At 39.5% G+C, this 10,460-nt stretch overlaps 2 protein-coding genes across 4 annotated transcripts; both read right to left on the bottom strand.

Annotated features, from left to right (window-relative positions):
• Window positions 1-453: 453 nt before the first annotated feature.
• Window positions 454-5,621, bottom strand: xiap (X-linked inhibitor of apoptosis). 3 transcript variants are annotated; one of them, XM_026331021.1, is made up of 8 exons: window positions 5,413-5,621; window positions 3,741-3,912; window positions 3,069-3,651; window positions 2,818-2,917; window positions 2,064-2,142; window positions 1,356-1,395; window positions 1,009-1,182; window positions 454-885 (listed from the first exon to the last, which is right to left on the bottom strand). In XM_026331021.1, the coding sequence occupies exons 1-8, from the start codon at window positions 5,586-5,588 to the stop codon at window positions 692-694; spliced, it is 1,518 nt and encodes a 505-aa protein (XP_026186806.1). In that variant the 5' UTR covers window positions 5,589-5,621; the 3' UTR covers window positions 454-691. The 3 variants fall into 3 exon arrangements, with proteins under 3 accessions (XP_026186806.1, XP_026186808.1, XP_026186809.1); XM_026331023.1 differs by having other exon boundaries at window positions 3,741-4,030; window positions 5,421-5,539; XM_026331024.1 differs by having other exon boundaries at window positions 3,741-4,030; window positions 5,413-5,529.
• A 29-nt stretch (window positions 5,622-5,650) lies between these two features.
• Window positions 5,651-10,048, bottom strand: psmd10 (proteasome 26S subunit, non-ATPase 10). Its single transcript, XM_026331025.1, has 5 exons — window positions 9,860-10,048; window positions 9,636-9,734; window positions 8,382-8,528; window positions 6,372-6,538; window positions 5,651-6,125 (listed from the first exon to the last, which is right to left on the bottom strand). The coding sequence occupies exons 1-5, from the start codon at window positions 9,971-9,973 to the stop codon at window positions 5,972-5,974; spliced, it is 681 nt and encodes a 226-aa protein (XP_026186810.1). The 5' UTR covers window positions 9,974-10,048; the 3' UTR covers window positions 5,651-5,971.
• Between the last annotated feature and the right edge of the window lie 412 nt (window positions 10,049-10,460).

Here is a 10,460-nt window from a genome sequence, read left to right as displayed (position 1 = left end):
TGAAATAGCTCACAAGGCACATTCAGTGCGGTCATGTTACAAATCCTTTCTAAATAGGTAGCAAGGAAGATTTGTTGTCCTTTAAATACCAACTTTAAGCAGTTGAAATTAAAAAAAGTGCTTTTCTAGAGACAAAATATGCATCAAGTCCAAGTATTTATTTTGTCAGAATGCATTATGGAGTAACAATTTTCACATCACACTTATTTAGGGCCCTAGAGTCTGTATGTCACTTGCAATGCAAAGTCATAATGTATTTACTGAGTTGTAACATCTATCGGGAAATGGAAACAGACATAATTAATACACATTAGACACACATTACACATTAGTGTATGAAATTAACTGATTACATCTCTTTTCCAGTTCAGCTCTGCTACACTAAAAAAAAAAAAAAAAAAAAAAAAACATACCAGTGTGTAACCCTAAATAAAGGCACTTTTGGCAAGAAAGTGGGTTGCGAAGTGGAGTTTTTTTAGTGTGTATTTACAGCTGTCAGTACACTTTAATAAAAAATCAACATCACCTATTTATATAATTTCAGTGATTGTGAAAATATTTTACTCATTCTCATAATAAATCAACATAGCACTTAAATATATTACAGTTTATCTACATTTAATATTAAAATACAATATTATAAAGATAGTGTTTGAAGCAGCATCAATGTTTACAAGACTGAACAATTTTCTTAAGCGATATAGGTCTTGATTTTCTGCCTTATGGGTCCACAGCAGATTGGACAATTGAAGACTCTCTCTGAACACTCCTCGCAAGAGACCATATGTCCACATGGGATAAAGACTATACAATTATCTCGGTCCATACATATTTTACACAGTTTTTCGTTCTGCAGCTTTCGTAGCTTTTCTAGTGGGTCCTCATCTGAAAGACAGAAGTAAAATAAATAAATAAATACATGTTTGCTCATATATCAAAATCTCTGCCACTTAGGCTTGTTTTGATGCAGTTCACTATAGTATTCAGGTGGTACAGTATCTTGCTCACCTGTCATGGCAACCTCACTCACTGATGTCTTGATACGGCAATCCTCCAAAAGTGCTTCCAGGCTGGAATAGCTCAAGCCCGTCCTACTGATCTTCTCCAAGATGGTCTTCTCCACCATGCTGGGTGCTATACCCATTTCTATGGCCTGCTGAGCCATGGGAGACTGCAACACCTCTGAACACATAGAGGAAACAACAATGTACATAACCACTTGTTTTAAACAAATTACATTAATAAAGCTAGTTTGATGCAGATATATTCATATTTTTTTGTCATTTTTAAGTACAGTTCAAGTTTTTAATTATTGTCTTGCTGTCAAATGAAGTCAAATTCAAACAAATATTTACCGCTCCTATCTCCTGAAAATCCATTCTGATGACTTGAAGCCTAGAAACAAACAGGGCCATTTTCAGTACAATTCAAGTAAACCAAAGTTAATCATCACAACCGCAACACAGAATTACGCTCTTTCACCCCAAGGAAGTATTGTTTGTCCAGAAAAGAACATAAAGCATACTGTATTATTTTCAAAATTTCAGTCAGAGTGGAAAATGATAGAATTCACAATTATTGTACCACAAGACTGTGTTTATTACTGCAATTAAATGGTTGCAAGATATGAATCAGACATGCTATTCTTACATGCAGAGAAGGAAACAGGCCACTGAAGGGAAATCATATGATTGCATGCAATCATATTGTCTGATTTCATTGCAACTTGGTTATTTGAAAAGCCACATTTACGTTCAACTGCTCAGTAACCAGATTTCTCACCTATCCACCACCATGTATTTTTTAAACAGAGACAGGTATATTTTAAGTTTTTCTTACTGTGATTTGTGTCCAAATTTCACACATGGAAACATTTTTATTCATTTTAGCTTTAGCCATATTTTGGATACACTTTTCACCAACATGAGTAATGATAATTCTCCACCCCCCCACCTCCAAAACACATGACTGTCAGAAATACTTTTGGGTCAAAATCAGATTACTTGTGAATGTCACCAAGAATCTGATTACTTAAAGTGCCTGTAAATTAACTTAATGCTTACAGCTCTATTTCGTGGTGGTCTTTGTAGTTGGATGCTGTTAACAAATTCTTCCCCTTTTTCCATCAACAAGAACCTGCATCTAATAAAGAAAACATAATTGTATTAATACAACATGCCTCAGCAAAAACTTTGTGTTGGTTGTGTTGTGTTGGTAAAGCTGAAACAAATAGTGTAAAACAGTCCTGCAATAAATCCTCTATCACTGAAGGCGATGTTCAGTTTTGTTAAAATTGCTTGAGAGGTATACATTCAGCCATGGTATCACTTTGAATGAAGCTGTTTTTGAATTGTTTTGCATTATACTGCTCCATTTATATTAATGAGCAGCACGGTGGATGAGTGGTTTGCATAGTTGCCTCATAGCAAGAGGTTCATAACCCATCAGGGGCCTTTCTCCCTGTGCTTGTGTGGGTTTTCTCCAGGTACTCTGGTTTCCTCCCACAGTCCAAAAACATATATGTCAGGTTGATTGGTGACTCTAAATTGCCCATAGGAGTGAGTGTGAGTGTGTGAGGTTGTGTGTCTCTATGTGGCCCTGTGATGGACTGGTGACCTGTCCAGGGTGTACCCCTGCCTTTCACCCAAAGAGAGCTGGGACAGGCTCCAGCAGATCCCTGTGACCCTGGTTAAGGATTGAGCAGGTATAGATAATAGATGGATGGCTGGATTTATATTAATGAGGCTACTCTAAATAACAGAAACACCTCTCTGCACAATGCAGTACATAAAGATGGAATGTCATTGTTGTTCCTACCCTGGGTAGTGTTGGGCATGTTCTTCCCAAGGGTCTTCCTCGGGTTGCCAGCTTTTTAAAGCTCCACCACAGTAGAAACACAATACCTCATCTCCAGTCCCTGCAAATGCACAATTTATACTTCCATTAAGTCAGTTATTCGTGATAATCAAGCACCTAAGAAAATATACAAAACTAAAAGCTTTGAAATGTGGTCCCTGTTTCTTGAGTCCCACAACTAAGCCCTCTTTGGTCAGGCATCTGCACTCTACCTGTGCTGTAGAACCCAGCTCTAGCAAGTCTTTCGTGGTCAATAGGGTGCTGGATCCCTGTGAAGCTACCGAGCCTCTCCTCAAACCTCCCCATATGGACACGAGTGTTTCCATTTTGTCCATTGCCTCCCTCCTCCTCCTCCTCCTCCTCCTCCTCCGTACCCCCCTGGAATGGGATGTTACCCACATCATGCCCAAGGATAAAGAAGCAGTTGGGAAAATGCTTAGTATGTTCTCCCCAGGCAGTGTCTCCTGGTTCCCAGCCAGTCAGCATACCACCACAACAGAAACACTGCACCCGGTCTCTCTGCCCCAGGTAGTACAGGCCAGCTTGGGCCAGATCTCGGCGTCTCACAGGTGCGGATGGTGGCCACGAAGAGAAGGTCTGAAGTCGGGCCTTCTCACTCTTCATGTGAGGAACCTTAGGGTAGGTGGACTCATCAACCACTTGCCTTGTTCTCAAACGATATTCCATGTCTTCTGCTTCTTCGTCGTAAATGGAACCATTAGTCAGTGTGGTATTAGCACCCGGATAAGAATTGATGTGGTAAGTGCAGCTGAGAAACCTACATGATGGGGAAACCTGTAATAGAAGGTTTGTATGATTTATGTATTAATAGCATAATGAAAACTAATATTTCTTTCTCATTAACATCATGCATCAAGAGTCACCTCCTTATGCCGCTCTACAGGTGTGTCTGCCCTGCACCAGTTTTCCACAGTCTTATGGCAGCTGAAACAACGAACACGGTCTGCATGGCCAGTGAAGTAGAAGCCAGCCCGTGCCAGTCTTTCTGCTGGCACCTGCTGTGCCAAGCTGGAGCCCTGGAAGGATTCCAGGCGACTGTTCATCAGGGAAAAATCAATAGTGAGATCTTCTTCCAAATCACTGTCTTGTCTGTAATCTGACATGATCGAAGAGGCAGGAAATGCCAAGGTGCCTCACTTGATGGACAGAATGGCTACAGACAGAAAGAAAAATGATTTTGTATTGAAGGTAAGATAATTTATAAATAAATAAAACAAATCAATCAAAAAAATATCAAAGAAATCACAAGGGATTACCACATTATAAAACAAAGTAGCTATGCAAGTACCAAGTAGCGGATCAGCATATTTGGTGACTGTGCCTTTAAGAGAAGCAACCAGACTGCCATCACATGGAGGCATGGGATATTCCATGTGAGGGATTGCCAATAAAGAGGTAGGATGGTAACAAACTCAATACATTAAAAAAATTGCTAACACTGCAAAGGGTGTATCCTTTTATGAAGACAAAGATCAGACAGACAGTTTTGTTTATACTAATAATTGCACTAGTCTGATATAATATTTAAGTCACCCAACTGAAAAAGTGTGGCATAATATCTTAGTAAGGAAGGTACATGCTGTCTTAAGTGAAAATATTTTGCCACACACCATGGCAACCCTCTTCATACCCCCCCTCCGAGTGTTGAACTTTCATTTTCATCACTGCACTGCTAACGCACATTTCAATGAGCAGTATTCTCAACTCTGTGGTGTACTGAAGGCATGCACTGGCAGATCCAAGCTCTGCAGCCGCACAGCAAACAACTGTAATAAAATAAACCTGTACGGGGAGGCTACATATCAACCCAACTGAACTAAACAAGTCAATCGACGTGACTCATCTTGTAAACACAGTATGCGAGCTGCGATTAAGCAACTAGCTAGCTACGTATTGATCTAACGTTACTGATATCTGGACGCCTGTGATCTTTGAGTGGGTTTCTTTCATGCAATCAGCAGACCAACAACAAAGTTTAGGAATAGATGTGTGTTAGGTAACCTCTGTAAAGACACTCGGTAGATATGAGCTTGGCCAAAGCTGCTTCGCACGAAGTTTCAAAGTCGCTTTCGTGGCGTAAGATGTTTAATAGCAGGGCATAACTTGATGCCACATATTTTCACTTAGGGTTATGTTGGCAACCCGAGTAATGTCGTAATGAGTGCCGAAAACTCCAGAAAGGTCACGCTGCTTTGTGTTAACAACGGCTGCATTAGCAGACTCACGTCCACGTAGCGTGAAAAGCGAACTGACTGTTTGCATCTGACAGATGACACACAACACTACTCCATCAGCCCATTGGTAATAAAATAACCAATTTGATGAGCTAAACGGTGACAGTCAGTAAGGTTCAAAACAGTCGGTTTGGACGCCCTTCCGTCGTAATGTTAGCTAGCTAGGTTTGTAGACGGGGTTACGAAGATATCTTCTAGGTCAGGTTAGCGATAGCTACAAATGCTGGTTAGCCACGTTAGCTCGGCTTTTCTATACAATGTTAGTTCAAAAAACGTAATTAAATACCACAGCAAAACTTACATATTTACCTGTGAATATGTCACGGCCAGCTCTTCAGTCTCGGACTGTGGCAAGCTTTCAGTTTGAACACCGCCCACAGCAGGCACCAATGGTTGAGAACTAACTATTTGCTTTATGTGACCGCGCTTTTCAGGAAGTGAAAACGGGATTGGAAATGCGCACGTTGTTCTGCGCATCCCAGCGGACTACCACAAGCATACCAGCCGCCGCCATGTTGGACAGGCAATGAAAAGCTTAATTTAACAGGCTGAACACTTACTTTTATTTAGGATGTTTTGGAACAATTCGAACTTAATAGGAAAATAGGCTGCAATGTTGAATAGACAGAGTCTTTTTAGTTAGACAACTAATGTCTGCACAGCATCAAAAACCCATCTGAGCAGCTGATAAGGATGCAGTTCAGTCCACTTTCGCTCTCTGACACTGTCTAACCCTCCACCAATTACACATCCCAATATGCCACACTTGGGGCTGACTGGGATCAGACTTTGTATAATGCAGAAGGCCATGGTGGGGAAACAAGCTGGAACATGACCTCTACTGTAGGTCAGTAAATGCATCATCCTTCCACAATTCGACGAAGTATGTTTCCCAAACCACCCTTGGCTATTTGGAGAGGGGTCTTCTCCTCCTTATTCTCAATATAGATGCTGGCCCCATGTTCCACCAGTAACTTGGCTGCTTCAACACGCTCCTCATCACATGCTAGGTGGCTGGTAAAAGAAATGCAAACAGAATTTTCATTTTCAGCGCCACATAAGTTGCATTCACTTCTGTCATATTAGGGTAGAGGTAAAAATCTCAGACTGAAATTCAAAGCAAATAAAACCAAACCTATCTTCATGGCTGCGTACCACTAAAGCTAAGTGAAAAAACATGAATTTAAGTGAAGGGTACTCGGATTTGTTCATCTCAGCCTACAGCATTTTAAAGACTATACCAGTATGTATTACACATACAGTGGTGTGTTGCCCTGGGAGTCTTGGATGTTGGTTGAGGCACTCTGTTTCAGGAGCAGCTGGATGAGACGGTAATTGCCCTTGGCAGAAGCTCTGTGAAGGGGGGTGGACTCCAACTTGTCAGTGGCATTGGGGTCTGCTCCGTTTTCCAACAGCAGCAGGGCAATCTATAAAGACGTAACTGTTAGTGACAAGTCAGTAACATGTATGCTGTTTTTAAATTAACTCTATTTCCCCATTCACACCAAATACACATTTTTCAAATCCTGTTCTGCTGGTTTCAGAAAGACAAGCCCATGTCATTATGTCAAAGCCTTAACCCTGCTTAGGAAGTGAGACCAAGACTTAAGTCCTAAGTTTCTCAGACTCACAGAAAATTATGTTAAAGTTTCTCATTTCATCCAACAAATACATTCATGAAGAAAGATGTCTATTGTTTGTAACCTTCTGCACATTGACACCCTCTGCAGTGGTCAGGAAAGACCTTTTCTGTGTCATAATTCCATGCCAAATACAAATTATATACAGCTAATGTTTATAGTTAGTATATAATAAATAAGTGTCCTTCATCTTTTTTTTTTTTTTACCAATAGATGATTATGTAATGGATGGCCTGAGAAATACCAACCCATCTTTGGAATCCCATTGCTCATCATACCTCACAAAGTAAACCTGGTTTAGTAGTTTGTAGCAGAAGTAAGTACAAGTGTTTTTTCACAATTTGTTAATGAATGGTTATGGACAAATGTGGGGTTGCCCACTTCCTGTGTGGCTTTCTCACTCAAAGCATGTGATGTGACATCATTATGATGATATAGGATATGGTTTGGTTTTTCCAAATAAATGGGAATGGAATGTGAAAGTGTGGAACCAATAAAACGCCATAAATTTCCCAACTAAAATAGTAGTAGTAGTTTCTGGTACAGAACTAGCAATGCTACCAGTGTGCACCAATGGTGGTGGTCTGAAAATGTTAAACATCCCGTTCTACTAAGCAATTAAAACAAAGTACTGGAAAATATTTTATGAAATAGAAAGCAATGTTATTCTCCAGTACATGATTAATCCAAGTGATAATTATACCTCAATGAAAAAAGAAACAGCAAGTATTTATTTTTATTATTTTATTTTTATAAATTGTTTAGCCTATATAAAACCAGAAAACGTTTAAAAATGTGAACCAGATACAGGTATTTTGCAGATATATTGATGTACTGATGTCTGTATTTACCTTCAATCATACATGTACCTGTATGTTCAGTAAGACTGCACAATATGATCATAATTTACAACATGTGGCAGGTGGTTGAGTGTTGCTGGATGTACAGCATTTAATGCTAAGCAAGGCTTGCCACTGGTATTTACTTTACAGTTAATACTGGGCACATCTCTTTTGCTGTGTTCTTTTTTTTTTTATTTTAAATTAGTATGATATCAAAGGTGATATCATCAAATGTCTCAAAGATATATAATTTCACTTAAATATTATGTTAAGAGAAGGAACAGTAATATTTTCACAAATGAGAAGAACTGTACAATAGCTTTACAGTTACCAAAATATACAATGGAATGTGCCAAGAAATCGATGAGCCTTCATATGGAAGCTCCCTACTTAGATTCCCGCTGCCATGTGGCCCCAAAGAGGGGGTTATCAGGCCACACCGTCATAAATCTTGAAGGCCCCATGACAAAATCATGCTCCAACCCTCTCTATCCTAAACCTGGTCGCATAATATATCCTGTGTTGTTCTCATTGCTAACCTACTAATGGTATTGTTTTCATTACTTCAAAATAGGGCCTCAGTGTAGGTGTGAGAGTGCAGTTAAGTCTACAGGGTCATCAGGTGGGCACAATCTCAATAATGGTATCTTGTTGAGTTTGGCACACGACACCGAGAAGGTTCACAATGTGACACTGGAACAATGTGTAAAGCTAATTTTAAGATTACACGCATATAGCATAATATGATCATAATATCAGTTTTTGTTACTGCAACATGGGAACCTTACCTCATATCTGTCTTTAGAAGCGGCATAGTGTAGAGGGGTGCATCCGTTCTGATTTACTGAATTCAGCTGAGCTCCTTTGCATATTAGAGATCTCACTATGTCTTCTCTGCCTGCAGATGCAGCAATGTGAAGAGGTGTCCATGAAGCCTGGGAAATAACACATCACATCAGATTGTGCTTTATCTGAAGTCAGTTTGGATTCTAGACCATAATATTGTAGTACATTGCTATTTATCTTTTTTGTTTTGTTTATTTGGGCATCAATGTATCACTGAAGTAGCCCTCATTACATCAACCTAAATATCAACACAAATGACACTGTTACTTGAAAAAAAAAAAAATCATTAAAAACCTACATTATATAAAACATTCTTTATAGGGCCCTTATAAGTTCTTCTGTGCAAGGGGTGAAACAAACAGTTAATGGGGCAATTTTAGACCTTTTGTAGGGGTGCTCTGGCACTTCTAAATTTAATCTCAGCACCCCTAAAAAATAATAATAATGAACTTGGAGAATATAGTTTGCTGTATGCTAAATAACTTGTTTTTTTGTAATCCGTCATGCATGTAAAAGCAAAGTAGAAGAAGTAGGAATTTCATGGTAGAGATTATAGTCAAAAGTAATATGAAAAATTGATGTTAGCAAAGAAGATGTTGAGGTTCTCTCTGGGAGTGACGAGGATGGATAGGATCAGGAATGAGGACATCAGAGGGACAGCTCATGTTAGATGTTTTGGAGAAAAAGCCAGGGAAGCCAGATTGAGATGGTTTGGACATGTTCAGAGGAGGGACAGTGAATACATTGGTAAAAGGATGCTGAGGTTAGAGCTGCCAGGAAGGAGGCCTAGAGGAAGACCAAAGAAGAGGTTCTTGGATGTAGTGAAGGAGGACATGAGGATAGTTGGTGTGGGTGAGGAGGATACAGAGGATAGGGTTAAATGGAGGCAGATGATTCGCTGTGGCGACCCCTGAAGGAAGCAGCCAAAAGGAGAAGAAGATTTTAGCAAATACAGATGCTGACTGTTCTGAGTTTACTGGGATAATTGGTAAAAGTCTGATCCTAGAACCACCCCTGATGTTAATTAACTACATTATTCTACTCTGCTATTTTTCAGCCACAGTTTGGGTTGTGGTTGCAATAGGACTATATTATTTTGTAGAGTTCACCTTGTATCAGTTGTCATCCCCAACCATAGCCTTACAGGACAAAACACTGCACCACACTGGTTTTGCCCAGAAACATGTATCACTTACATCATCTTGCAGGTTCACTTCAACTCCCAGGTCAAGCAGAAACTCCACAATGTTGGTGTGGCCAGCGGAACAAGCCCAGTGCAGGGCGGTTCTGCGGTCCTGAAATGACGTGAAGTTCAGCATAAAACCGTGAAAAATACTGTCGCTGAAATCTTATTTTTCCTCAGTACTTCAGGCTAACAAAAACACTGCTGTGAGGGATTTCCTGGGTCATACATTCTTACCTGGTCTGTTTTGCAGGCAAGCGTTTTATCAGACAGAATGCACTGTTTTAATTTCTCAAACTGCCCGGTGTAAGCGTAATTACACACCTCCACGTTTGATACACAACCCTCCATTGTTCGATTAAAAACCAAACCAAATATTTGTAACTGCAGCAACGTAAAGACGCAGATGAGCAATGACTCAGGAAGTTTTGAACTCTACTTCCGCATGGGTCGGATTTTCCTCTTCAAAATAAAATACGGTCAAGGAAATGCCTAACCAGTGACCTGCAGTGATGAAGAATTATTCAGAGCCTTTACGTAAATAAAGGTATTAATACACCACGGTTTAAAAATACTCTGTTACAGTTTTAAGTCTTAAACTTTTTTTTAAATAATTCAAGTAAAAGCATAGAATTAGCATTATTTTGCCTACATAAAGTAAGGTCATAAAAGGGTCAAGAGATAAACTCAATCTGAGAAGTTGTGTTTGGGTCAAATTCTGTTACACATATTTACTGTCTATTCTTTTATTTTGTTTTATTTGTTTGCTATTTTTTATTTTCTCTATTAATTTACTCAGCAAAATAATGTATAATCTACCTATGTGTGTAAGAGGTCA

This window comes from Mastacembelus armatus, chromosome 10, assembly GCF_900324485.2.
Source record: "Mastacembelus armatus chromosome 10, fMasArm1.2, whole genome shotgun sequence".
In the NCBI taxonomy this organism is placed as follows: Eukaryota; Metazoa; Chordata; class Actinopteri; order Synbranchiformes; family Mastacembelidae; genus Mastacembelus; species Mastacembelus armatus.
Note: the sequence above shows the minus strand (reverse complement) of the source record. Positions and strands in the feature narration are given on the sequence as shown.

Bases quoted from the DNA above. Each gene is read 5' to 3' on its own strand.
- xiap (XM_026331021.1), bottom strand. From the start codon at position 5,588: ATGCGCAGAACAACGTGCGCATTTCCAATCCCGTTTTCACTTCCTGAA. The intron at 1,183-1,355 runs GTAAATATTTGT...CTATGTGTTCAG, and splicing joins ATTTTCAGGAGATAGGAGCG to AGGTGTTGCAGTCTCCCATG. The intron at 886-1,008 runs GTGAGCAAGATA...TCTGTCTTTCAG, and splicing joins GAGTGAGGTTGCCATGACAG to ATGAGGACCCACTAGAAAAG.
- psmd10 (XM_026331025.1), bottom strand. From the start codon at position 9,973: ATGGAGGGTTGTGTATCAAACGTGGAGGTGTGTAATTACGCTTACACC. The intron at 6,539-8,381 runs GTAAGGTTCCCA...ACGTCTTTATAG, and splicing joins CTTCTAAAGACAGATATGAG to ATTGCCCTGCTGCTGTTGGA. The intron at 6,126-6,371 runs GTATGTGTAATA...TTCTTTTACCAG, and splicing joins TCCCAGGGCAACACACCACT to CCACCTAGCATGTGATGAGG.